At 46.1% G+C, this 27,484-nt stretch overlaps 1 protein-coding gene across 1 annotated transcript in view; it reads right to left on the bottom strand.

Moving 5' to 3' along the window:
- The window catches only part of BMPR2 (bone morphogenetic protein receptor type 2), a 91,330-nt gene that overhangs the window by 18,729 nt on the left and 45,117 nt on the right, over nucleotides 1–27,484 (bottom strand). The window contains exons 4-6 of the mRNA XM_081911965.1: nucleotides 4,076–4,186; nucleotides 2,549–2,640; nucleotides 1,325–1,555 (exon numbers count right to left, since the gene is read on the bottom strand). Coding sequence (XP_081768091.1) covers nucleotides 1,325–1,555; nucleotides 2,549–2,640; nucleotides 4,076–4,186 — 434 coding nt within the window. The remainder of the gene's footprint in view (nucleotides 1–1,324; nucleotides 1,556–2,548; nucleotides 2,641–4,075; nucleotides 4,187–27,484) is intronic.

Genomic DNA, 27,484 nt, shown 5'->3' with positions numbered 1-27,484 from the left:
GGACCTAGGTTATTTCTTTTATAAACAGGAAGAGAGGTGCTAGTTTGTTTGTGGTTACTGTTGGCTTTATCTAAAAATGACTCTCATGTCCACCAGATGTGCTTCATGATGGCAAAAGCAATAGTATTTTCTGAGGCCGCTTTAATCAAACGACTTAACCACATTTCACAATTGTTCACTTATAGGAGAAAAGGAACGAGACATCTGGGGACATCCCAGGCTCAGTGACACAACAATTCATGGTTAAACATGATCCTATTTGTAAAGCCCTATATTAGGTTCTGGGACGCGGGTGGCGCTGTGGGTTAAACCACAGAGCCTAGGACTTGCCGATCAGAAGGTCGGCGGTTCGAATCCCCGCGACGGGGTGAGCTCCCGTTGCTCGGTCCCTGCTCCTGTCAACCTAGCAGTTCGAAAGGACATCAAAGTGCAAGTAGATAAATAGGTACCACTCCGGCGGGAAGGTAAACGGCGTTTCCGTGCGCTGCTCTGGTTCGCCAGAAGCGGCTTAGTCATGCTGGCCACATGACCTGGAAGCTGTACGCTGGCTCCCTTGGCCAATAAAGTGAGATGAGCACTGCAACCCCAGAGTCGGCCACGACTGGACCTAATGGTCAGGGGTCCCTTTACCTTACATACACCTATTTGCATTTGGACTAATGTCTTCTTGCATAGTTAGTTCAGGGCTTGTGAGAAATGCTGGCAGAGGGCATACCTACTGGTCAGGGGTCCCTTTACCTTTATATTAAGTTCAAATTCTTGTTCTAGATTCAGAATGTGATAGAACCTTTCATGTGTATATAACACAGCTCCCGGCATTTTCTTCTTTAATATCATGGGAGGAGCAGTTCCACCCTTTGCCTGTGGAAGCCTTATAAGAATCTGTTGCAGCGGAGCAACTGTGAGCAACATCATGGGAGGGGTGTTTCTAGACTAAGGTGAAATTATGAAGCTCCCTTCTTATTTTTGCTGTTAGATTCTGCATGTTCTTTAAATAGTCTTGTTAGATTTGTAGTACTGGAATGTGGGGTTTTTTTTTGGTATATCATTATCTTTGCTATTGTTTTGCTATGTTATTGTGAAAATGTTTTTGTAGCATTTGTTTGAAATGCATCCGTTTCCTTGTTGTAAGCTGCTTTAAGCCTGATTTTGTGTGTGGAAAAGCAGCATACAAGCAAAACGAATGAATGAACCTGACCTGTTGTTACTAAAAATACAATAATGTAAAAATCCCCACAGAATATTTTTACATTAATTGCAACTTAAATCAATTTTCTATCTTCCCAAAGGTGTATAAAGTAACTCTCTTTAAATTATTACTTACATTGGGATAATATTCCATCACTAATAAGTATTCCATCCGTCCATCTGCAGTGAATCTCTCATCTCCCACAATGAATCGGGCAATGTTGTCGTGTTCCATAAGTGGGATTCTGTATATATTTCTCTCATTGATAAAGTTTTGACGATTAGTGAAAGAAAATACTTTTACAGCCACTGGACGCTCATCTAAGGAACCTTTGTAAACTGCTCCGTATCGCCCTCGACCAATAAGCTGTGAAATTTAAAAAAGGGACCATTTGATGAACTTCACATTAATACGATGTACATTTTGGCCACAGTCCAGTGCACAGTTCACTTAAATTTGCTGATTTCAGTGAGCATGAGCACTGAGTTTTGTCCATGGATTTGGGCCTTTCAACTGCAGTGCTACATTTCACTCTGACATGGTAGAGCATTTAGTTCATGTTCGTATCTAAAGAAACATACTGTATTTTTTGCTCTATAAGACTCACTTTTTCCCTCCTAAAAAATAAGGGGAAATGTGTGTGTGTCTTATGGAGCAAATGCAGGCTGCGCAGCTATCCCAGAAGCCAGAACAGCAAGAGGGATCGCTGCTTTCGCTGCGCAGAGATCCCTCTTGCTGTTCTGGCTTCTGGGATTCAGAATATATTTTTTTCTTGTTTTCCCCCTCCAAAAGCTAGGTGCGTCTTGTGGTCTGGTGCGTCTTATAGAGCGAAAAATACGGGTATATACAAGTGGAAATTGTTGTTACTTAAAAAAGAAGAAGAGGAAGAACCCAATAACAGGATTCAAAGACATGGCTCATGTTAAGCTTGGCTTTATGAGGCATGGCTTTGTTAAATTAAAATAGAAAAGGGGCTTCATGCATGCAGATCATCACAAACTTGTGAATATAGTAACCACAAAAATATTAATTTTGTCTTTCTAAACACCAGCTGAGAATACAAGCAGTTTTATTTATGAAGAAATACTCGAGTGATAATGTTATAGGACAATGAGAGCTTAAGATGAAGGTCAGTATATTGAATGAATGAATATATTGAATAGCCCCTTTATCAAGACCTAGTTGTCAGGTACAAAAAAGTAGCATCTAGCTAAATGATTATCAGTGTGGTTGCAAAAATCCTTAAATACTAACTTGTATGTATGTAAAGTAAGCATTAACATCTTGTACTAAATTGATCAAGTGATTCATAATTCATGCAAAGTGCAAAGACCTAGAAACTCCAAATGGCATAGTTACCTCCAGTAGCTTCAGATTATCAAGATCTAACGAGGGTTCAGATGATGCTGCTTCCATCATGTCTATACTGTGCATACCTTGTTTATGATCTCCTGATGAAAGAAGAGCCAGGAAAAAAAGTTTGTGTTACACATCAAAATGTCCGAGGTCTTGACAATGTCTTGGCAACGGACAAACCTATCCAGGAGACATCTTGCAAACAACTTAAAGAGTTAGACAGAGTGGCATTTTTAGAAGAACCAATATTAGTATGGCCAATGGATGCCAGCTATGGAGTTTTGCACATTACTTTCCCTATGCCAAGGTTAATCGGGACAGCTAACTTGCTGTGTTCCTCAAGATCTTATCTGCTAAATCCCACCCTATGTACTCTGTTAAAGGAAAATATAATGAAAATGATGTACTGATGGTATTTGACTCCTGTAAAATTAGCAAAGATATATCATAACTGTGACAATCTATGTTGGAAATGTAAAGAAAAGGAAGGAACCTTTTATCATATGTGGTGGACCTGTCCCAAGGTGAAGGACTTCTGGGAAAAGGTTTATAATGAATTGAAAAAAATGTTGAAATATACATTTATAAAGAAACCAGAGGCCTTTCTTCTTGGAATAACAGGTTTGGAATTGCCCAAGAAAGATGTTAAATTATTTTTGTATGCCACAACTGCTGCTCGTATTTTGTTAGCTAAAAGGGGAAAACCCAAGAATTACCAAGAATGGCAGGTGAAGATGAGGGATTTTTCGGAGCTAGCCGACGAAGGAGGAGGAGTACCAGGAAGAATGGATTAAATTTAATGATTACTTAGTTAAATATGTCAAGTTAAATTAACTGAAAACAGCTTGCAGATACTTAATTGGCTTAGGATTTTATTTATGTTAAATGATGAATTAATATGTTTAATTTCATAATGTGAAGATTTAAGGATGTTAATGTTTAAGTTAAGTTTTATAAGAACTGTGATTTGGAAAACCGTTAAAATGATATACAATGGAATTCAACCAAGGGGAAGCGAGGAAGTCACTTAACAATGTTAATAAGTGTAATTTTCAATAAGGCTATGATTTATGTTTGTCTTATGTGTTTGTTTATAATGTTGTGAAAACCAATAAAAAAAATTTTGGGGGAAAAAAGATACTATCTACAAAATCCAAAACACCTTGTCACATGCATCCCCTTTATTATGGTTTTCTTGTTACCATCAACTGCCACCAAAAAGCTCCAATAGTTGTGTAGCACCTCTCTGAAAAATAGAGAAGGTGCATGTGACAGGCCCTCTAGACATTAAAGCTTGGATATTTGCTTTGGGAACATGGCCCTCAGAGGGAAAAGGGAATGGACTGAATGTTACTGAAGCTGGCAGCAAATTGCTGCCTGCATTCTGATCTCTGGGTAGGCTATGGGGACGTTTTAATGCATTTTATATTTAAAAAACTGGATTGCCAAACAGAAGAGTAAGTAACTCGGGAATGATCATGATAAGATAAACAAAAGATGAAAATTAACAACACACTCATCAAAGCTTACCTCCAAATATTCTGTATCCAAAGAAAAAGGCAACCACCAGAACAGCCAACACAGATACTGATGCCAGAGCAATGACAATTGTCTCATCTCGGCGAAGTGAATATGATGAATCTGAAAGAAAGAAAACTATGTATTATGGCTTCTTCATACAAGGCAGGTTTCTCAGAAAGAATTAGGATACCCAGTAGAAAGCAAATGAGACTGAAGTATTACTCTGGTGATTATATCACATACCCCTATTTTTTTAAATTTAATGTTAAAATCGCTTCAATTAAAGATAAGGATCTAGCTGTTAATCATTTTATTAAGTCCAATAGCTCTTTCTGAAGATACACAAGGTAAAGAACATTGCTCTTTGGAATACTATTTTTAGATGCTGACAAAACTACGGTCTTCAGAATAGGCAACCTGCCAACTTGTTGCAAGCCTACTGTGGGAAGGTAAAAAAAATAAGTGAAAGACTTTTGAGAAATTAAAACTGGATTTCAGTTTCTAGTTATGTATCAGCTTTCACCTCAACATCTAAAAAACGAAGATCATGGCCAATGAGCCCATCATCCCTTGGCAAATAGAAGGGGAAGAAATGGAGGCAGTGAGAGATTTTACTTTCTTGGGCTCCATGATCACAGCAGTCATGAAATTAAAAGACCCCTGCTTCTTGGGAGAAAAGCGATGGCAAACCTAGACAGCATCTTAAAAAGCAGAGACATCAACTTGCCAACAAAGGTCCGTATAGTTAAAGCCATGGTTTTCTCAGTAGTGATGTATGGAAGTGAGAGTTGGACCATAAAGAAGGCTGATCGCCAAAGAATTGATGCTTTTGAATTATGGTGCTGGAGAAGACTCTTGAGAGTCCCATGAACTGCAAGAAGATCAAACCTATCCATTCTGAAGGAAATAAGCCCTGAGTGCTCACTGGAAGGACAGATCGTGAAGCTGAGGCTCCAATACTTTGGCCACCTCATGAGAAAAGAAGACTCCTTGGAAAAGACCCTGATGTTAGGAAAGATGGAGGGCACAAGGAGAAGGGGACGACAGAGGACGAGATGGTTGGACGGTGTTCTTGAAGCTACCAGCATGAGTTTGACCAAACTGTGGGAGGCAGTGGAAGGCAGGAGTGCCTGGCGTCCTCTGGTCCATGGGGTCACAAAGAGTCGGACATGACTAAACAACTAAACAACAACAACAATTAGCTTTCACTCAACAGATCTGAACAAAACAGAAAGAATTACATGCAAGTGTTTTACCAGAGCTCCTTTTCTCGAGATACACCATCATCTTGCGTGGCTTTGATATTTGCGGCTGTCTTTTGATGTGGACAGGCTTTGATCATCGTAGCTGGCAGCTATCTTATATGGTCTTTTTGTTTTGATAGTTCCAGATCAAGCCATTGGCCCACATAGTCCAGCATTCTATCCTCACAGATGCCCCTGGGAAGCCCGGAACCATTACCCAAGTGCAACAGAAGTCTGCCTTTTGCCATTCCCAGGAACTGACATTCAAAGGCATACTGCCTTGGGCAGTGGAGGTAAAACCTTTCTCCATTAATTGCATGCAGAACATTACATCACCATGTTTTCTCAATGGCGTTTCTCACAAAGTCAGATGCTAATAAAAGGCTTGCCTTTTCTTTTCTTTTTAAAAATAATTTTTATTAAAGATTTTCTGAGCTTACAAAAGTATGTGCCTTTTCTGTCCACAGAGCTAGCCACAGAGCTACCACCTATTCTCCCCCCATTCCAAATAGCTATTAGCTACTTCTGTTTGCCAACATCTTTCCATACCCAACACCTTCATGTAGACTGAAATGTTCAGAGCTAATCATGATGCAGTTCTTTTTCAGTTATCTTAAATCCTAAATTGACAAGGGAGAGACTACAAAGATGACTGTTCATCTTGTTGACTTTATTAAGTTGTGGGTTGACATAGCAGCCGGCACAGCGATTTCTTCAAGTAGCTCTTTATTTTGTAAGCTGGAATAGAACTGACTGCAAACAGCTCAGCCGGCCTGCTTTTATAGGCAGCCGGCTGTCAACATTGTAACAACCACAGCCCAGAGTTCCCGCCTAAAATAACTGCTGCGGACCTGAGTGAAAACTATCTACAGACCTGAGTGAAAACTATATACAGTATCCCCCTGTTGGCCCAGGGTGAAACTACACTACATAACACCCCTCCCCACCGAGATAAGGCGTTAGTTACAATCGTAATGGTTTCCTTATATACAGCACTACGCGTAATGGTTCAATTAGGCACAAAAGCATATCGGTTACATTTACCATACTTAGACCAACAGTGATACATGTCCAACAACATAGTCCTTTAAATAAGTTGGGCGCTTGGAAACTCTGCCAGACCGCCGGGGACTGGTAGCCAAGTCCGGAGGGCCACACAGTTCTCGCTGAGGCTGTGGTGCGACCCTAGGTGGCGTTGGAACCAACTCCCCTGGATCCGCTGCTGTGGGTGGAGCCTCCGCAAGTGGAGTGGTCTGAGTCTGTTCTGAAGCGGCTTGGTTCGGCTCCACGCTGGTAGTTTGCGAGGGAGGTGTAGGTGGGGCCTCGCCATCTGTACGTGTCTCTTCTGGAGCTGCAAGCGCAGTTGGGGGCACCTCGGTAGTGTCCAAGTTCCCAACCCTGCGCCTAAGCTGGTCTATGTGCCGTCGCCACAAGCGTCCATCTTCGAGTGCCACCTGGTACGAGCGAGGTCCAGTGACTCCCACTACTGTGGCTGGCACCCAAGGAATGTCCCCCACATAGTTCCGGGCAAAGACCTGGTTTCCTGGGACAAATGACCGTGGCGCGTTGGCACAGCCTGGGGGTTCAGCCACGGTAAAGTCCGGGTGTAGCCGGTCGAGCGGTGACCTGAGGCGGCGGCCCATAAGCAGTTCAGCAGGACTCCTCCCTGTGGCCGCATGAGGGGTGATGTGTTGCACGAACAAGTATTCGGCGACCCGCTCATGCCAGTCTCCCCGGTCCAGGCGCGCCAGTGCCTCTTTTGCCGAGCGCACCATTCTTTCCGCTTGCCCGTTGCTGGATGGATGAAAGGGTGCCGTTAGGGCATGGCGGATGCCCAGTCCCAAAAGATACCGCTCAAAGGTGCCTGACGTGAACTGCGGTCCGTTGTCAGAGACAAGGACATCAGGACACCCATGCGTTGCAAACAGGCCTCGCAGCACCCGGATGACAGCTTCGGTAGTGGTGGAGGGCATCAGGGCGACCTCCAGCCATTTGGAATAGGCGTCCACCACTACCATAAAGGTCCGGCCGTGAAAGGGGCCAGCCAGATCGATGTGCACCCTCGACCAGGGTGTCTTTGGCATCTCCCAGGTGTGTCCCTTAGCTGCCGGTGGTGCAGGCCTCGACTCTTGGCACGCTTGACAGGCGGACACCCAGGCAGTGATGGCATCGTCCATATTAGGCCACCAGACGTAACACCGAGCCAATGCCTTCATTTTGACAATTCCCGGGTGGCCAACGTGCAGAGCCTCCAGGACGCGCTGACGGAGTCCCTGGGGAATCACGACGCGGTCTCCCCACAGCAGACAGCCGCGATGAGCTGAGAGTTCATGTTGTCTGGTTGCGAAGGGCTGGAACTCCGATGCAAAAGGCCCTTGTGGCCACCCCCTCCACACCCAGTTGAGCACCCGGCTGATGGTGTGATCCTGGGCAGACGCGGAGGCCACAGTGGTAGCTGATACAGGCGCTGCCGGAAGATCCTCAATCAGAAGGAGCGATGAAGCTGGAGCCGGGTCTTCCACAAATGCTGGAAGAGGGCAACGGCTGAGGGCGTCGGCATGGCCCATCGATTTCCCCGGGCGATGGATGAGCCGGTAGTGGTAGGCAGCCAGGAAAACAGTCCATCGCAGCATGCGTGGCGAGAGGACCGGTGGAGTTGGACGATCACCGGCGAGGAGGCCCAGGAGTGGCTTGTGGTCAGTGATGAGGTCAAAAGTCCTGCCATAGAGGTATTCATGGAACCTCTTCACTCCAGCCACAAGTGCCAATGCCTCCTTGTCGAGCTGGCTGTAATTCCGTTCCGTCGGAGATAGTGTCCTGGAAAAGTAGGCGAGCGGTGCTTCTCTTCCATCTGGAAAACGGTGACTAAGGACAGCACCGATGCCAAAAGGTGAGGCGTCGCAGGCAAGGACCAGCGGCCTGGATTCACTGTACTGTACCAGCACACTGTCTGAAGAAAGGAGAGCCTTGACCGCGTTGAAGGCCGCCGTCTCCCGATGACCCCAGGCCCAAGGCGTCTTAGTGCTAAGGAGTCGGTGAAGAGGCTCAGCCACTGTGGCTTTGTGGGGCAGGAACATGTTATAAAAGTTCAGCAGCCCCAGGAATGCCTGCAACTCCGTTTTGTTCTTTGGGGTGGGGGCCTGCTGGATAGCGCGGATCTTGGATGTGGTTGGGTGAAGGCCGGAGGCATCGATAAGATAGCCCAGGAACTCTACCTGTGGAACGGCGATCTGGCACTTCTCCCTCTTTACCTTGAGCCCGGCCTCTTGGAACCTGGTCAGCACGGCACGGAGGCGCTCGAACAGCTGCTGGTGTGAGTCTGCAGACACCAAGACGTCATCAAAATATGGTACCACGCCCGGAAGCCCTTGCAGGAGACGCTCCATAAGGCTTTGGAAGATTCCAGGAGCCACACTCACCCCAAACTGCAACCGGCGGCAACGGAATGCCCCCCGGTGGGTGACGATCGTCTGGGCTTCAGCAGTGGCATCATCAACTGGCAGTTGTTGATATGCTTGGGCAAGGTCCAGCTTAGCGAAGACCTTACCCTCACCCAGGGAATGCAGCAGGTGTTGGACAACAGGAACCGGATAAGCGTGCTGCTGAAGTGCCTTGTTGATCGTGCACTTGTAGTCAGCGCAGATTCTCACCGACCCATCTGGCTTGACAGGCGTGACGATGGGGGTTTCCCACTTGGCGTGGTCAACCGGCTCCAAAACTCCTTGGGCAATCAGTTTGTCCAGTTGTTCGTCCACCTTAGCCTTGAGAGCAAAGGGAACCCGGCGTGGCTTTAGCTTGATGGGGGCGACTTGTGGATCAAGGCTAAAGGAGATGGGCGTACCTGTATATTGCCCCAAGGTGCCGTCAAAAACCTCGGCAAAGTCTTTGACCAGACCCTCAGTCTCTGCGTTAGAGATGCAGTTGATGCCGGTGACTTCCAGGCCGAGGGCATCAAACCAGTCTAGCCCTAGGAGGCTTGGCCGCTGACCTTCGACCACCACCAACCGGAGCAGGCCCGAAAAATCCTTGAAGGCGATCCGGAACCGGCCAACGCCTACCACGGGAATGTCGTTTCCCTGGTAGTCTCTCAGGTGTACGCGGTGAGAGTTGAGTTGCCTCTTGGACACTCTGGGTACCAGTCTTTTGATGGTGCTCCATGACACGATGGACAGGGCAGACCCGGTGTCGATCTCCATGTCACATGGAGCTCCTTCAATGAGCACCGTGACGTTCAGCTTGCGTCGCGTAGGCGAGTCGGTTTGGCCAATCGTGGTTCCAGACGGGCAGCGGCAGTTGGTGAGAGCGAAACAACTTTCCTTGGCAGACTGGAGTGAAGACTTGGACTTGCGAGTCGATGAAGGGGGGGTGTCAGACGGAGCCGATCGGCAGACCTTAGCGATGTGGCCCCTTCTGGAACACTTCCTACAGATGGCGTCTCTGAATCGACACTTGGCACGGGAATGGTTGCCTCCGCAGCCGGCACATTCCGGTTGGCCCTTGGACTTCTGTTGGAACTTCCTGCGCTCCCGCTTTGTCTGGTGCACGTCATCGTCTTCACTGGAGGATGCCTCATCACTGCTGGCCTCTTCATGATGCACCGGAACTGGCTCCCTAGCAAGACGCGGGCTGCTGGACTTGCGGATCTCCTGGGCGGAGCGTTCAGCAGCTTCTGAGGCCACAGCCTCCTCAATGGCTTTCTGTAGCGTGAGGTCTGGCTTGGCTAGGAGACGCCGTTGCAGATGGATGTCCCGGACCCCGCAGACGATTCGATCCATCAGGGCATCGTCTAAGTCTCGGAACTCACAATGCATTGCAGCCTGGCGCAGGGCGGTGGTGTAGCTGTTGATTGACTCCCCCTCTGCCTGGTTCCGGTGGTAGAACGCATGGCGAGCAGCAATCTTGGACGGCTTTGGTGCATAGTGGTTGCGGAGCTTCTCTTGGATCGTGTCCCATGGTGTTGCCTGGACTGCTTCAGGCGCAACCAATGCTCGGGCCGTCTCAAACACCTCAGGCCCACAGAGGCTGAGGAATAGGCCCCGCTTCCGATCCTTTGATACTGCTGTCAGCTCGTTGGCTTGGAGGTAGCAGTCGAACCGAGCAAGGTAGGAGTCCCATGATTCAGAGGCTGGCGCAAACGGCAGTAGAGGCACAAGTGAAGCCATGATTCCGATGCCGGCGTGAAGGGCGATGGATGGAACACAGTGCTCTAGCCAGAACAGTCAGCTCTGAATTGGTTCTGCCCAGTGATTTCGCTCAGTGATTTCGCTCTGTGATTCAGCTCAGTGATTCAGCTCAGTTCAGAGGCTGGCCGCATCTGGCTGTGCTCTGATGTCCATCCATCCCACCTTCGTCGCCAGTATTAAGTTGTGGGTTGACATAGCAGCCGGCACAGCGATTTCTTCAAGTAGCTCTTTATTTTGTAAGCTGGAATAGAACTGACTGCAAACAGCTCAGCCGGCCTGCTTTTATAGGCAGCCGGCTGTCAACATTGTAACAACCACAGCCCAGAGTTCCCGCCTAAAATAACTGCTGCGGACCTGAGTGAAAACTATCTACAGACCTGAGTGAAAACTATATACAGTATCCCCCTGTTGGCCCAGGGTGAAACTACACTACATAACAGACTTCTCCTCCTGGTCACAGGGCAGTAATTGGAAATTATTTCAGGGGTTAAACAAAGTCCACAGCCAGTCTCTAGCTGGATGACCTTCACATAAAATAACACACTGGTATAAAGCTGATCTGTAAAACAATGCTCCTAGTTGTTAACTTGGTTTGAATTATGCTTGGATTAGGCACACTGTAAGGCTATTTGTGTCTTCCTATTTGTTAGAACCTCACAAAGGAAGAAACTTATAGTATATTGGGCTTTAAGAATGTTTCCTAGTAAATTCAGATTATGATTTAGAGGGGAAAAATGAAGTTTAAAATCAGTTCTAATCCTGCCTTTGTCCAAGATTCTGCAGCAATAAGATGATTTTCTAGTTACAGAATAAAACTAACTGATCTTTTCATTGCAATTTTATTTCTGATTCAGAACTAATAAAGTAGTTGAGAAAATGACCAATAGAAGCTTTGTGTTTAGTTTAATTCTAGTTGTTTTTGTACTGCAGTTGCAAGTACGTTGTTAGTACGTTAAGATGCTCAAGGTAGAATAATCATTCGGGCTAAAATCCCTAATGCAAAAGAATTTTGTTTCCATGTTAGTTTATTATGACTGCGATTATAATGAAGCAGGTTTATTTTTATTTACAGCATGTTCTAGAATACTGCTTACAATTATTAGTTTAGATAAACGTGTATATGAAATATTATGTTCGTTCTGCCGCCTTTGTTTCCCTCCACCAGGGTTTCTTTCTCCAGGACAATAGCTCCACCCTGCCTGCCTCAATTCCCCCTCACTAGCTGGAGGAGACTCTTGAGAGTCCCATGGACTACAAGAAGATCAAACCTCTCCATTCTGAAGGAAATCAGCCCTGAGTGCTCACTGGAAGGACAGATCCTGAAGCTGAGGCTCCAATACTTTGGCCACTTCATGAGAAGAGAAGACTCCCTGGAAAAGACCCTGATGTTGGGAAAGATGGAGGGCACAAGGAGAAGGGGACGACAGAGGACGAGATGGTGGGACGGTGTTCTCAAAGCTACGAACATGAGTTTGACCAAACTGCAGGAGGCAGTGGAAGACAGGAGTGCCTGGCGTGCTCTGGTCCAGAGGGTCACAAAGAGTTGGACACGACTAAACAACTAAACAACAAGAAGACCACAACGTCTTCTTTATTCTTCAGGTTCTGAACCTACAGAAGGGTTGTTAAATACCTTACCCCCTCACCCACCCCATTTCCTCTTGCACCCAAAGGACAATGATCTCTTTCCAAAACCCACCCTCTCCCCCCCCCCCTCTCTCTCTCTCTCTCTCTCTCTCTCACACACACTTAAAACACCCCTGCCAGAAAAGGCTTTCCTCATCGCCAGGGAGAAATCCAGCCACGGCAGTGTATAGGCCTTCCAAAGAGCCCCTTTGGGATCCTGCTTCTGAGTCTTGGCTCAGTTGAGTGTACCTCTTGCACTGTCTTCTAGCAGCTGAGACTGTTGTTGCAGTGTGACCGACCAGTACAAATATTATACAGTGGTACCTCAGGTTACATACGCTTCAGGTTACAGACTCCGCTAACCCAGAAATAGTGCTTCAGGTTAAGCACTTTGCTTCAGGATGAGAACAGAAATCGTGCTCTGGCGGCGCGGCAGCAGCAGGCCCCATTAGCTAAAGTGGTGTGCTTCAGGTTAAGAACAGTTTCAGGTTAAGTACGGACCTCCGGAACGAATTAAGTACTTAACCCGAGGTACCACTGTACTGTATAGCGAGTCAATATTCATAAAGTGATAAGGAGTCATTTTCTCTTGTCTATGCAGGAAGTTTGCATTTCTTCACCACTGTGCCATGCCAATCCAGCAATTATTCAGCGGCAGCAATTTTACAAGTAGGGTTGCCACTCCACATAGCTGTCAATTTTTCCCTTTTCTTGCAAGGAATTCTATTCGGAATAAGGGAATTTCCCTTTAAAAAAGGGAAACGTTGACAGCTATAGCAGAACAAGAGACTGTATCAAATGTGCTGTCCTATTTGAACTATGGCAGAGGCAGATTACCCAACAGGCCTCAAATTTTAAACTCCTGTTACCTTAATTGCTGTGCTACATACTGTACTGTACATAATCTTCTCCCCTAACATCCTTGGTTCATAGTCTTGATCATGGCAATAAAGTATGCTATTAAAGAGTTCTGGAGGCCTCCTGCCCTTCCTCTTTTTAGCCACTTCCCTGCAGAAATAAAACTTCATCAGAAATCTTGAAGCCCTTCCAGCACCTAAACCCCAAATGTATTACTTCTACAAGCATATATAGCAAAAATAAAATAAAATAATTTCATGGATGCTCTATCCATCTCCTCTGCTGCATTTTGGAGTATTGAGCCCAGGCCTCCCCACCCCCAGTAATATAGTTTATTGCTATCATTATCATACCTTTAAACTAAATGCAGAGTACTATGCATCTGCTCCCTTAATATTTCAACTGTGATTTTCCTTCAGATTTTTAAATGAGTGATTAAATAAATTACAGCCAACGTAAACTATTGATTAGTGTTTAACAAATGTCAAGGGGGGGGAATCAACTAGCCCGCTTGCAAGCGCTGCATTACTTCTTCTACAATGTATTACATGCATAGTGTTCTACTACATATTGTTCGGGGGGGGGCATGCAGGGCCCACACTGTGCTCACGTGTTCCAGTATAGGTAAAGGTAATTAGATCCAGTCATGACCAACTCTGGGGCTGCGGCACTCATCTCGCTTTATTGGCTGAGGGAGCCGGTGTACAGCATGTGGCCAGCATGACCAAGCCACTTCTGGCGAACCAGAGCAGCGCATGGAAACGCCTTCCCGCTGGAGCGGTACCTATTTATCTACTTGCACTTTGACGTGCTTTTGAACTGCTAGGTTGGCAGGAGCAGGGACTGAGCAATGGGAGCTCACCCTGTTGCGGGGATTCGAACCGCCAACCTTCTGATCAGCAAGTCCTAGGCTCTGTGGTTTAACCCACAGCGCCACCCGTTCCAGTATAAGCTTTAAGCAAATAGCTCCTCATAAATCTACAATGGATGAAAAACTGCTTGCTGTTCCTGCTTAGTTCTGTTTGCACACATACTCACCCACACTGGCGGAGTAACGTGGGGGGGGGAGCGCACCGCCCCAGCAGCATCAGGGAGGGGGGCACCATCGCGGCTGCCCTGACACGTGCTGTGCACCCCCACCGCGTGGCACACCACACCCCCAGGATGCACACCACGCTCCTGGGACATGAGCCACGTCCCTGGGATGCACGCCAGCCATGCCCCCGCCTGCTTTCCATCCCGGTGCCAGAGCATGCAACTTCGCCACTGCTCACGCATCAAGGGGTGCCAGAACTGTACACATCTCCCCCTGCCAAAAAACAACAACCTCCTGCTCTGAGCAGAGAAGATGCACTCTATCTGTGAATTATTGTAGTGGTGGTTGAAGCAGGTACCTTTTCTCCTACGCAGCTGGTGGAGAGAAGCATCCCTCCACCATTTTGTGGTCCTGACACTTTTTCTGCTCTTTTAGATATGGCAGTCGTTTTCCGTTACGCCACACCCCCACTTCAACCCAGCCATTTTGTCAATGGCTTCCTTGGCACTTTTTGTAAACTCCAAATGTACCCAGTGGCCCAAAAAGGTTGGCAACCCCTGTTCTGTCTATCAGTGAATCTCTGCCTTCGGTTGGACGGGATATAAATCAACATGAGTGAGTTTTTGTGCGGCCAAGAAGGAAGTCTACATTTGATACTAGTTCTACTTGTCACCCACCAGCCCAGGGGAAAAGTGATGAGATTTTTTTAAATCTCAGCTGGACAATAAAGGCATGGAGGGAGAAAGATAGCAGGATAGGTTGAAGCGATAAAATTAAAAAGGCAGGATAGGAAACAATAACCCCAAACCCCTTGTCTGAAATGACATGTGGAATAAAACTAACCCTGTGCAATTTCGTAGAATTAAAGAATCAGAATTGGAAGTCATAAGGAGCAATTTGGGGTCATATTCATAACTACCTGGGGCATGAAATTATTTTTATTGTTTTCTTAAACACAGAGATGTACATGTAAAAGCACTGAGAGTGTTTATAGCTCTACTGTGAGTGAAATAAGTACCTTGTTGTACTGAAGGATTAATTTTGAATACAACAGAAGTACCACAGGAAAAAGGGAGTTATCTGACAGGCTGTGACTGCAAGTTCTGGAAATGGTTTTGAGATATTACCAACAAAAGGATGTTGAAAAAAGCAAAGTGATGGTGTATATTTTGCGTCAGATGAGTGTTGCATAGCAACCTAAGTGGCTACTTCTTTGATAAACGACAATGGTTTAGACTGAGTTTCCAAGTCCTTTCGTTAGAAGCTCATTGTCAGGGAACTGACATCTAAAGCGCCGCAGGTGCAAAGGCTCCCTGAGGTTGAGAGAGCAGTAGCAGCGGAAGAGGGAACCAGTAGAGGGCGAGCAAGAACTCCAAGGGAAAGTGAGTCGGAGGGATGGCTCAGAGACGCTTCAAGCGAAACCAGTGGGGAGGTCTCAGGACCTCCTATAGGGACACCCACACCTCGACGGAAACTGTCACGCCGAGAGGCCAGACGACGTGTTTCCGTTAAGGAGCTTTTATGTTGGAAACGTTTCCGAAAGCAGCCACTTTCGGATTCTACTAGTGATTGACGCAGCCATGCTGGAGGGGCTCCGTCACAGGCAGAGGTTTGAAAACCTGATCAAACTCTGAGGGACTTGCATTTTACGCACAAGCAGCTCATCGTCCCATCACAGCAATCCGAAAGTCACCGAAAGCCAGCTTGTGCAGAGAGAAGCATCATGAGCAACCCAGCCGGAACCGGGGGTGCAGGAGCAGCTGGAGGGGGTCCAAGCCTGGAAGAAAGGTACAGAGCGTTGGAGATCCAGTTGGCGCTGCAAACGGCGAGGCTTGAGGAGAGGAGGGCTCAGGATGCAGAAAAGGGAAAGGAGAAAACCACCCCGCTCGCCAGAAAGGTACCAGGATTGGTGCAGAAATTCGGGGGGGATCCCAGGAACTATCATGCCTTTAGAACAGAGATGCAATACGCTCTAAACTTGCAGTTTGATGACTTCCCCGACGAGGAATCGCGAGTGGCGTATGTGATTGGCCATCTCGAATCCGGGGCGAAAGATTGGGTTAGACCCCTGATGGCAGCGAATAATGAGATCTTAAAGGACACGAGGAAGTTTTTTCGTGCCATGGACCTGATGTTTTCCAGCGATATTGAGCAGGGGGTGGTGCGAAGGCAGTTAATGGCTTGCCAGCAAGGAAGCAGATCTGTCCGTGAGTACTGGACTGAATTTACTATGCTGATTCATAAATTGGGGTGGGACCTATCGGCGGAGCCCATCCAAATGCTTTTCGAAGAGGGGCTTTCTTCAACCGTCAAAGATGAGCTTTCCCGGGGGCCCAGGGCGGAGTCTATGGACCAATTAACCAAATCTGCGCTGGCCATAGGAGCGCGCCAGGAGGCGAGGGCTTTGGAAAGGCGGGAAGGGAAAGGAGACCGTTGGAGGGAGTTCCGCATTCCAGACATTCCAGAGCCATCTTTCCCGCCGGCAGAGCCGATGGAAGTTGGAACAGCGCGGGCGCGCGCAGTTTCAAATCCCAGTGAAGGGCGGAAGAAGGAGGGAAAGAGCGCCAAGAGATGTTATCTCTGCCAACAGCCAGGGCACTTTGCCAGAGTCTGCCCACAAAGAAAGGAATGGCAAGGGATGGCAGGAGCTGTTGGGGGAAAGGAAGAGGAAAGCAAGGAGCAAGTAAAAGCCAACGCCTGGCTGCCACCGTCGGGGCACAGCAGCCAGGCCAAAGAGCAATGAAAGTGCCCATGCCAGAACCTCCCAGACCTGCTTTAGTGATAGAGGTGTTACTAGAACTGCCAAACGGACACCCACTAAAGGTCAAGGCGCTTTTGGATTCAGGCAGCTCCTGTAATTTCATGAGTAAGGAGTTTGCAGCTGAGCACCAGATACAGACCATCCCTTTAAGTAACCCCTTGCAGGTGACTACGATTGACGGCAGAGAGCTGTTGGGGGGAGAAGTTAGCCAACAGACTGTCCCGATGATAATGAGAGTGGCAAGGCACACCGAACAGATAGCGTTTAATGTGGCCATCCTGGGAGGAGCGCCCATCATTTTGGGGATGAGCTGGCTGGCGCTACACGATCCGCTAGTGGGCTGGCATCAGAGGGTGGTCTCCTTTGGGTCAGCGCATTGCCTAGAACACTGCAAGGAGGGGAAGGTCTCGGGAGGAGACAGAGTCACCCTAGCGGGGATGGAAGTGATGGGCAAAGGGAAGGTGCCCCCGCAATACGCAGATCTGAGCAACGTATTCAGCGAAAGGGAAGCAGACAAACTGCCACCGCATAGACCCTTTGACTGTCAAATCAACCTACTCCCAGGGGCCCAACTCCCAGTAGGCAAGCTGTACGCCATGTCAGACAGGGAGATGCAGGAGCTGAGGGAGTTCATTGACAAAAACTTGAAGCGAGGTTTCATCAGAGAGTCCCGAGCGGTGGGGGGCAGCCCAGTGTTTTTTGTGGACAAAAAGAACACAGACAAACCGAGACTGGTGTGTGACTTTAGGGCCCTCAATGCAGTGTCGGAGCCCCTGGCTTTCCCTATGCCCCGAATTGACGACATTTTGACCAGAGTAAGGAAGGGAAAGATTTTTACAAAACTGGACCTGCGGGGGGCGTACAATCTGATACGCATAAGGAAGGGAGATGAATGGAAGACCACCATGTTTACCCCTTTGGGAGCCTTTGAATACCTCGTTATGCCCTTCGGTCTACAAGGGGGCTCCGCCTGTTTTCAAGCTTTTATAAACCACGTTCTGGGACCTTTGCTCTACAAGAACTGTGTGGCCTTTTTAGACGACGTGTTGGTGTATTCGGAAGATGAGGAACAGCATGTGAGGGACGTTCGAGAAGTGTTGGGCAGGCTGCAAGCCAACCAGCTGTGGGTGAAACTGGAGAAGTGCCAGTTTCATACCAAGGAGGTGGAATTCCTGGGGTACCGCTTGTCAGACAAGGGATTGGCCATGGATCCAGGCAAGGTTCAAGCGGTACTGGAATGGAAGACACCGAAGACCAAGAAGGACGTGCAAAGATTCTTGGGGTTTGGGAACTTTTATCGGAAGTTCATCAAGAACTTTGCCCACTTGACGGCGCCCATCACCGACTGCCTCAGCAGCAAGAAGAAATTTGTTTGGACGGTGGAGGCGGATCGAGCCTTTGAAGAACTGAAAAGGGCTTTCGCCTCGGAAGAACAACTTCTGCATGTGGATTTACAAAAACCCATGAGAGTGGAAACAGATGCATCCGATCGGGCTATAGGGGCGGTCCTTCTTCAACCGGGGAGGAGTGCGTCGGAGTGGAGACCGTGTGCATTCTTCTCGCGGAAACTGAATAAGTCCGAGAGGAATTACACGGTGTATGACAGGGAACTACTTGCCATTCACGAAGCATTCCGGAGGTGGAGACATTTATTAATTGGGGCACACACAAGGTGCAAGTGTGCACCGACCACAAAAATTTAGAGTATTGGAGAACAGCTCGAGTGCTCAACCAACGACAAGTGAGATGGGCACAGGAATTCTCCAAATTTAACTTTGAGATTTGTTATGTGCCAGGCCCAGAAAACGTCAGGGCGGATGCGCTCTCACGCAAACCAGAATATTGGGAAGGGGAGGAGGTGATCGAAGAGAGACATGTCATCCCGGAGGACCGCTGGGTGTGTGGGGCGGCGCTGGTGGGGCAACGGGAACTGGTGGAGGAAACGGAAAATGATGAATATGCCCAGGATAAGCTCAGAGGTCTCAGGGGGGAGGGCGAGAGCCCCGGAGGTTTTGAGGAAAGAAATGGGGCATTGTATTACAAAGGAGCACTGTATATACCCGAAGGTGAATTGAGGGGGAGAGTACTCAAGCAGTTGCATGATAGCCCCACGGCGGGACATTTTGGGCAACACAAAACCATGTGGTTGGTTACCAGGGAATTTTGGTGGCCTAAGGTGAGGGAAGATGTAAGGGAGTATGTAAGAGGGTGTGACCAATGTCAGCGAGCCAAAGGGGAAAGAAGGGCGCCGGCAGGGTTATTAGAACCTTTACCCACACCAGAACGGCCTTGGGAAGCGATATCAATAGATTTTATGACGGATCTGCCAAGGTCCAAGGGGAAAACAGCCATCATGGTAGTAGTAGACCTGTTAACTAAGATGTGCCATTTTGTAGCATGCTCACATGCAGTCACAGCGGAAGAAACGGCGAAGTTGTTTGTGGAACATATCTTTAGGTTGCACGGGGCTCCCTCGAGGGTGATCTCAGATCGAGGCAAACAATTTACTTCCAGGTTCTGGAGGAAGCTCATGAGCTTGCTACACGTGGAAGTTAATTTTTCAACTGCCCGGCACCCTGAAACCAACGGGCAGGCGGAAAGGGCAAATGGCATTCTTCAACAATATCTTAGGTGTTATGTCAATGACAGAGAGAACGATTGGGTCGAAAAGTTGGCGTTGGCAGAATTTGCCTACAATAATGCGGAGAATGTGTCCACAGGGATGAGTCCCTTTTTGGCTAATTACGGGTGTCACCCCAGGGCATTTCCAGGGGAAGGAGGGGAGAGATGGAGCGTTCCAGCGGCTGAACATTTTGTAGAAGAGATGGAAGCCATCCATCAGCAGCTCCAGCTCAACTTAGAAAGGGCCAAGGCACAATATAAGAAGCAGGCAGACAAGAACAGAAGGGAAGGTGAAACCATAAGGGTGGGGGATCAAGTGTGGTTGTCAACCCAAGGGTTGCCGTTCAAAGGGGGTTGTAAGAAACTGAGGCCCAGAAGATTGGGACCCTTTGAGGTGATTCAGCAGGTCAACCCGGTAGCTTTCAAACTCCGATTACCCAACCACATGAAATTGCACCCAGTGTTCCACAGGTCGTTACTGTCACCATACAGGGGGGGACGTGAAGGGGAGCACGTCAGGGGACCAGCCTTGGAAGAGAGGGAACGCCGCAACCATGTAGCGGAAATCCTCGATTCCAGGTGGAAGGGTAATCAGGTGGAGTATTTGGTGGCGTGGGAAGGGGAACCGGAGTCAGAAAACACCTGGGTAAGTGCAGAGGAAGTCAATGACGAGGTTTTAACAGAAACGTTCCACCAAAGGTTCCCGAGGAAACCTCAGCCTATAGCAAGGTTTAGGAGGGAGTATTTCGGCACCACCGATGAGGAAGAGGAAATGGAAGGGTTCGCGGAGTCGGAGTTGGAAGATGGAGTGGACTCTGATGACGAAGAGTACCTAGAGAGTAGGAACAGCAACAAGTGGAAGGAAGTGTTCGCGACGTCGGAAGATGAGGGAGGTTCTTTCAGGGGTTTTACCTCCTCACCGCCAGTAGGAGAGGAGACGGGAGGGGGTGAAGGGGGCCCTGGAGGGGAGGTGGATGTCAGGGAACTGACATCTAAAGCGCCGCAGGTGCAAAGGCTCCCTGAGGTTGAGAGAGCAGTAGCAGCGGAAGAGGGAACCAGTAGAGGGCGAGCAAGAACTCCAAGGGAAAGTGAGTCGGAGGGATGGCTCAGAGACGCTTCAAGCGAAACCAGTGGGGAGGTCTCAGGACCTCCTATAGGGACACCCACACCTCGACGGAAACTGTCACGCCGAGAGGCCAGACGACGTGTTTCCGTTAAGGAGCTTTTATGTTGGAAACGTTTCCGAAAGCAGCCACTTTCGGATTCTACTAGTGATTGACGCAGCCATGCTGGAGGGGCTCCGTCACAGGCAGAGGTTTGAAAACCTGATCAAACTCTGAGGGACTTGCATTTTACGCACAAGCAGCTCATCGTCCCATCACACTCATGTTGAATTTGTTCCCGGTATCCCAGGGGCAGAGCAGCCCAAAATGGTGCTAGGAAGCCCTACTTTTGCTTTTGCTACACTAGCTTCAGGATCAGGCCTCTTGGGCAAAGCTATGGCCAGATCCAAAACCATATGTTTTGTTTCTGTACTGCCTTGTTGGCTCTTCGAATGCAAGTGTGTGTGTGTACGGGCTCCTCCGCAATCTAATCATTTTGACAAAACTAGGGAGGCTATCTGGATTTGGAACATCTGAGCTTCACCCTAAGACTTCATTTGCTTCTGTGTCATGTTTTATTAAACCAGATTTCAATCAAAATGAAGAGTATTCACATACAAAGAGGTACCAGTTTATCACCGTTTTAATAATGCTAAGCAGTACAACATTTAGTTTAATTAAATCCAGTTTCTCAAACCATTACCCCATACTTATGACTGAGCTTCTTCCAAAGTCAGATTATAGTTGCATTCTGGGACACCTGGTGGCACTTCTTCTCACTATAATCCAAGCTAATTGCAGCTATTTTTAATTAAGTGCAGTCTATTATTAAGCAGAAGAGGACTATATGCAATACAATAAATTGAGATGCCGGAAAAAACAGACTCACTAAATTATTTGAAATGCTTACACACTGTGAGGTATTTTCTTGTTTCTCACACTTTCATTTCAACGGGTTTAGCTAATACCGTATTTTTTGCTCTACAAGACTCACTTTTTCCCTCCTAAAAAGTAAGGGGAAATGTGTGTGCATCTTATGGAGCGAATGCAGGCTGCGCAGCTATCCCAGAAGCCAAAACAGCAAGAGGGATTGCTGCTTTCGCTGCGCAGCGATCCCTCTTGCTGTTCTGAGATTCAGAATATTTTTTTTTCTTGTTTTCTTTCTCCTAAAACTAGGTGCGTCTTGTGGTCTGGTGCGTCTTATAGAGCGAAAAATATGGTATAGCAGCTGCAACTTTGTGCGTCTTCAGGAAAGGTTACTACCATGTCTACAAAAAAGTTGTTACTCTCACACATGGAGCTACAGAAATCATACTGAAATGATTCACATGTAATGCTAAATCATGCTTTGGTGCTACAGGAGCCTCACACTCATGCTCTTCTCTTCTTTCACGCTCTGCTTCAACTGGTTTGCCAACAGACTTGGAACCAGCAAGCTATGGTCTGCGCTTCCCCCAGCAAACCAGAATGACAAAACGGCTTCAAACCATGTTTGCAATTCTAGTTTGGAGAGTAAACACAAACCACATTGGTCATGCTGGCTGGGACAGATGGGAACTGATGTCCAGCAAGATCTGGAGGGCACCACTAGGGTTATCGTTGGGTTAGTGTCTAGAAACCTTAGATTCTGTTTGCTGTTTGGAACAAACTCCAATTTCTGTCACACTTTATTATGGGAAGCTACTGTTTGTTCCAAGCAGTAAATTGACGTTCTCAGGCTTCCTCTCTTTGTGTACAAAGGAGAGAAGGGGAAGGGTTAGTGGGGAATGTGCAAGCCCAAGGCATGTGCCAGTTCACTGTCGTAACATTAATTCTTGTTTTAGCATTATGCCTTGATCTCATGCAGTAGTCTCATATTCTTTAAGGAACTATAGATATTTGGATACAAAGACAATACGTTATACTATACCAAATTTACTGTAATCCTGTTGTAAAGTGTTTTGTGGCACTGCTTGATTTAACACTGAACTTTATTTGCATTATTTTGAACTAATAGTTATATCATACGGCTGAAAATATGGTCAGCAAAATTAAGTTTACCCTAATATATTAAGAAGGGTGTTGCTTCAAGTACAAATGACCTATTCCAGAACAACTTTTCTCACTGCAAAATAATCACGATCAAAATGTAACATCTATGAAGATTTTTCCAAGCAAGGTGTTAAGATTCCTGCTCTTAGGTGTTTCCTGTACAATTTGTGTAGATTTTGCCTTATTCTACAGAGGGGGAAATGCTCATTTGAAATTGACCCAAGATTCAAAATGCTGTAACTTCTTTTAAAAATTGTGGCAGCAAGTTCTCTTGTTTTGGTTTTCAGTCACAGAATCTGCCTACTGCTGGGCACATGCCAGAAGGTGAAAAACACTATTCATTATCAAAGCAGCCTTTTCCTAGCTCTAAGCCTAAGTCTAAGTCTAAGTAATGAAATTTCCTGGTGATGCAACTGCTTGGGAAGAAGAGTTTGTAGTATAATACTGTACGCGGGTGGCGCTGTGGATTAAACCACAGAGCCTAGGACTTGCCGATCAGAAGGTCGGCGGTTTGAATCCCCGCGACGGGGTGAGCTCCTGTTGCTCGGTCCCTGCTCCTGCCAACCTAGCAGTTCGAAAGGACATCAAAGTGCAAGTAGATAAATAGGTACCGCTCTGGCAGGAAGGTAAACAGCGCTTCCGTGCCCTGCTCTGGTTTGCCAGAAGTGGCTTAGTCATGCTGACCACATGACCCGGAAGCTGTATGCTGGCTCCCTCGGCCAATAAAGCGAGATGAGTGCCGTAACCCCAGAGTCGGCCACGACTGGACCTAATGGTCAGGGGTCCCTTTATCTTGAGAGGCTTGTATAAAATCTGAGAGCAGCTGATAACTGTGCTCTTACAGGTAGAATGGCTACAAAACACATGAAGTAGCAAATAAAGATGGCAGCTCAGAGCATACATAGTGCGCCTTTTACTCCTGGAGTAATAATACCCAATTTCCTCTTATCTAACGATAAGGATACCTGCTTGCTTGCACAGCTGCAGATTTTATCCATAGCACCTCTCAAAATTAAGCACTGCAATGTGAAGTGGCCTCAAATAGTTAATGAGCACGGAAGAAGCAAATTACCAAGCCAGCAGCAACTGTCTCCTTTCCATGACGGCAAGATCAATCAATCATTTTCCATAGTCAGACAGTGCTTTACCACTAGTCTTGGGGAAGCCTGGAGGCTTCAAGCTAAGCTTCTTCCTTCCAGCTGACCTGTCCTCCAGAGACGTAAACATTGAGCTACATCTTTCCTGCTGAAAGAGTAGTGAGAAAAGGCAAGGCAAGCCACGTGATGGAACTTTGAGGCACACAGGCACTTAAGACAGATGGGCTTTCTTAAATAGTTGCAGCTCTCCTCCTGGATACGGGCACCAAAGTTAGCCAGAAGGAAATCTGCAAGTACTGCTACTTTAAAAAAAGCACCACCTCTATATGCATGATTTGAACGCTGATAAGATTTATGTAATTTGTTATACTAAGGAACTGAATGTACCACACTTTGCCTTTTTGTTGTAAGTTGCTTTCTTTTGTTCAACAAATTTGGAATTTTAAAGGCTGAGCTGTAGTTTGCTTGATCAAGTTAACGTTCCTTAAAATCTGAGTGCATGTGGATTTTTTATACTCCAAGAGAAAACACACACATTCCTTTGCATGGGCGTAGCGGGGGGGGGGGGGTTGGAGGCAGCTGCCCCCGTAATCAAGAAAATAAATAAAAATATTTAACAAGCTGACCGATTGCATTGCAGATAACTCGCTTCTGCCCTCCCCCCGAACATAAAGCTTGATCCCCACTAAAACACATACGCCCATGCATCTCTGAACATTTCACGTGGCTGCATGGTCTTTCACATTTAAGAATGCTGCATATAAAGCATGCTGTGTTCCTCTAAGCAGTTAAAACACCCTGGCTTCTCCCATGTTCACAGAAAGGCAGCTCTGGCAAATTTAAACAGCTCATGGGTGCTTATATGCGATGGCAAGACTTGTACAAGCAGGCACTTCCTGCATGCAGATCAGACGGGGAGCCGCCGTCTGCCTTATTGGAGCCTGGGATGTTTCTGTTTACAAATCCTGGAGCCAGGCCGGGGCACTGGCTGGAGGCGTGCCGTCTGCTTCCTTGCTACACTCAGCCTTTGTCTGGTTTTACTGTGTCAAAGAAAGAACAACCCTGCTGTGTTTTCCGCAAAGGATGGTTTCAAGACAATGCAACTGCTGGGGCTCCCTCCTTTTTTCACAGCCTCGCTCAGAAAGGTAGTCTACGGATTAGTGAATTTACGCTTTCCCTGAGAAATATGGGGTGGGGGGAGAGAGCTGGCCTGCCCCCCAAATCATTTAACTCATAGGCAAGCACACTTGCACTCGTTATTTCATACAAAAGAAAAAGAATCATATTTCAATCGCACCCCTTAGACACATGTTATTTTCTTATGCAACAACTGCACTCGAACGACGTGCTGTATTTTTACAGCATACGATACTTATATAGAAGCTATCATTTTACCTCTTCCTTGAAAAGTTTTTATTGGTGTCCTGAAGAAACGTTTCAAAGAAAATTCCATTTCAATTGTTAAATGCGGGTGATGCATTTTTAGCTTCCTTTAACAGATGCACTTCTTAAACTGCCCAAATTTACATAGCAATTTAGTGACAGTGAAAAGTAAAAAATGAACTGTTACACTGTTAGCCTTGCAAAACAAAAATGAAGCAAAAGTGCCTCTGGTTTTCATAACCTGAACAGTTTTCACAGTCTTTCTGTGTCTTCCACATGGTTCTTATTATAGTTTTATACAAGTATTTTGTATTTATTTGTATTAATCGTAAACATAAAGACCTCTGGAAAATGCCCTAAAGACTATTCAGTATGTGCAGAAGTTTTCACAGCCTTCAGGTCATTCTCCATACTGAACTATATACTATCAGGCTTAAGACATCTGCTACCTAATATTGTTTATTTGTATGAATAATACAAATAAATAAATAAATAAAAACTTGTATGAAACTTTGCTTAAATTATGTCAGCTATGCAACCTACCAATTTTATGGAATGGTGGTATGAGAATTTCAAATAATCTAGACATATTATTTCAGGTAAGGCTTAAAATAACATTTACCAAATCTGTAAATTTTTAAATATTGACTTGGTTGGATTAATATTGGAATGCACAACATGATTGAACCCAGCCATTCCTAAAAATGTCTGATACAAATATTCATTTATTCTCAATCTTGAAAGATTTTTTCATCTTCTAATAATAGCCAAAATCCTATTCTTAAAAAAACCCAAGAACCATAAAACAAGTATCTCACTTCTCATCATTGAGCCAGCACTAAGAGAAAACACAGCGAACAAAATGGCTCATAGTCTGCTAATACGATCTTGGTTTCTATAGCAACTGAGCAATGTGCCTTTTATTTATGTTTAAATATTATTTGCAAAAACACAAGATGCATTCCAAGAATAGTACAACACAATACTAGTTAGGCATAATCTCTAGGGGGGCTGAAAATGTTCAAATTGTGGAAGCTATGGAGAGGTAATGTATTCAAGTCATTGACAGGAGAATGTAAATAAATGCTTCTTGGGGCCTTTCCAGGGGGTTTTTTTCATCATAAAATGTGCATGTGTTACTCAATTACGATAGGGACACAGGAGTCATTCTTTGGGCTAGTACTTCTGTTGCTGTAATACTACATTTTCCACCTGCAGTTTAATCCTGACATCTTGTTGCCGGGGGGGGGGGGGGGGGACATTCTTCTATTAGTTGGCACATCAGCTACAATTGTGCATGCTTTGTTGAGCACGATTGCTGAGTACTGTGAAGTTAGTGCCTGCAACATAATTAGAGATGATAACTAGTTTGCTGCTCTCTCATACTACTGCCAAAGTTGAGCAATTCAGACACAAGCTGCTCCTTTAGCTGTTAAAAGCAGCTTGCCTCTGAAGAAAAGCTGTACTACACCAGTAGCATTTAGACAATCAGATCTCAACTTATTAACCAGATATATTCCCCCAATACACAACTGTTTGACTCCTGCCTTTGTGTAAGTTTTCCCTTGACTATAGTTTTCCTTTTCGCCTGAACCAGGAAATGATAGTTAACAGCTTTGAAACATGCCGCAATATTAAGCTAACTTTAAACTGCAGCTTAATTAATATTTTGGAGTGCTCCCAAGCTGTTAACCATACTTTTCTGGTTTGGACATAATGGGAAACTAGAGTCAAGACGGTCTGCCTTGTTTGCCAACTTACATAAAGTAGCTGTATATGGGAACACTAGGTTCATTCATAACTTGGCTTACTAAACATTTTATGCAAATTTTGCTTTTTCATTATTAAAATTTCAGGCTTAATTCTTTGAAGATTGCAGATTCATTTCTCCAGTGCTGAAGTTCATATTTCCAAAGTATGTACAAACACAAAGCATACAAAGCTCAGCAAGTTTACTTTTTAACTATTATGCTAGGATGGGTGCTACTGGAGCAATAGGGGGAAATGGTTTTTTGTGTTTTTTTACTATAAACTGAAGTTTAAATGGATTTAAAATGTAAGCAAATAAGTAACAGGGATTCCTATGTATATTTTTAGGGGAACAGAAGAGGGAAGGACCGCCACCTAATAAAGTGATAACAATGAGGAGAAAGATCTCAAGGATCCTTTAGCCATGAAGGCAATGATTTCAGTATAAATCATAATTAACTAACATTCCACATGGTGTTAAAACCATCATGTGTGATGTGTGAATCAGAAGTATTTGTTGGCTAAACTTGTGTTTGCAAGTTTAAATTCTGAAAAATATTTGGAACCACCTTAGTTCATACCAAACATTTTATTGAAATCTGTTTTCTTACCTTAGATCACACACTAGTTTGGCTACAGTGCAATGTGAATAAGCCTTTAAAAATCCAGCTATGCAGTGAGCATGAAGCAGGCTCAGACAAGTGCCATAATTTCCATCAGTGTAT

Source organism: Podarcis melisellensis (assembly GCF_964234715.1).
Source record: "Podarcis melisellensis genome assembly, chromosome: 1".
Lineage (NCBI taxonomy): Eukaryota > Metazoa > Chordata > Lepidosauria > Squamata > Lacertidae > Podarcis > Podarcis melisellensis.
Note: the sequence above shows the minus strand (reverse complement) of the source record. Positions and strands in the feature narration are given on the sequence as shown.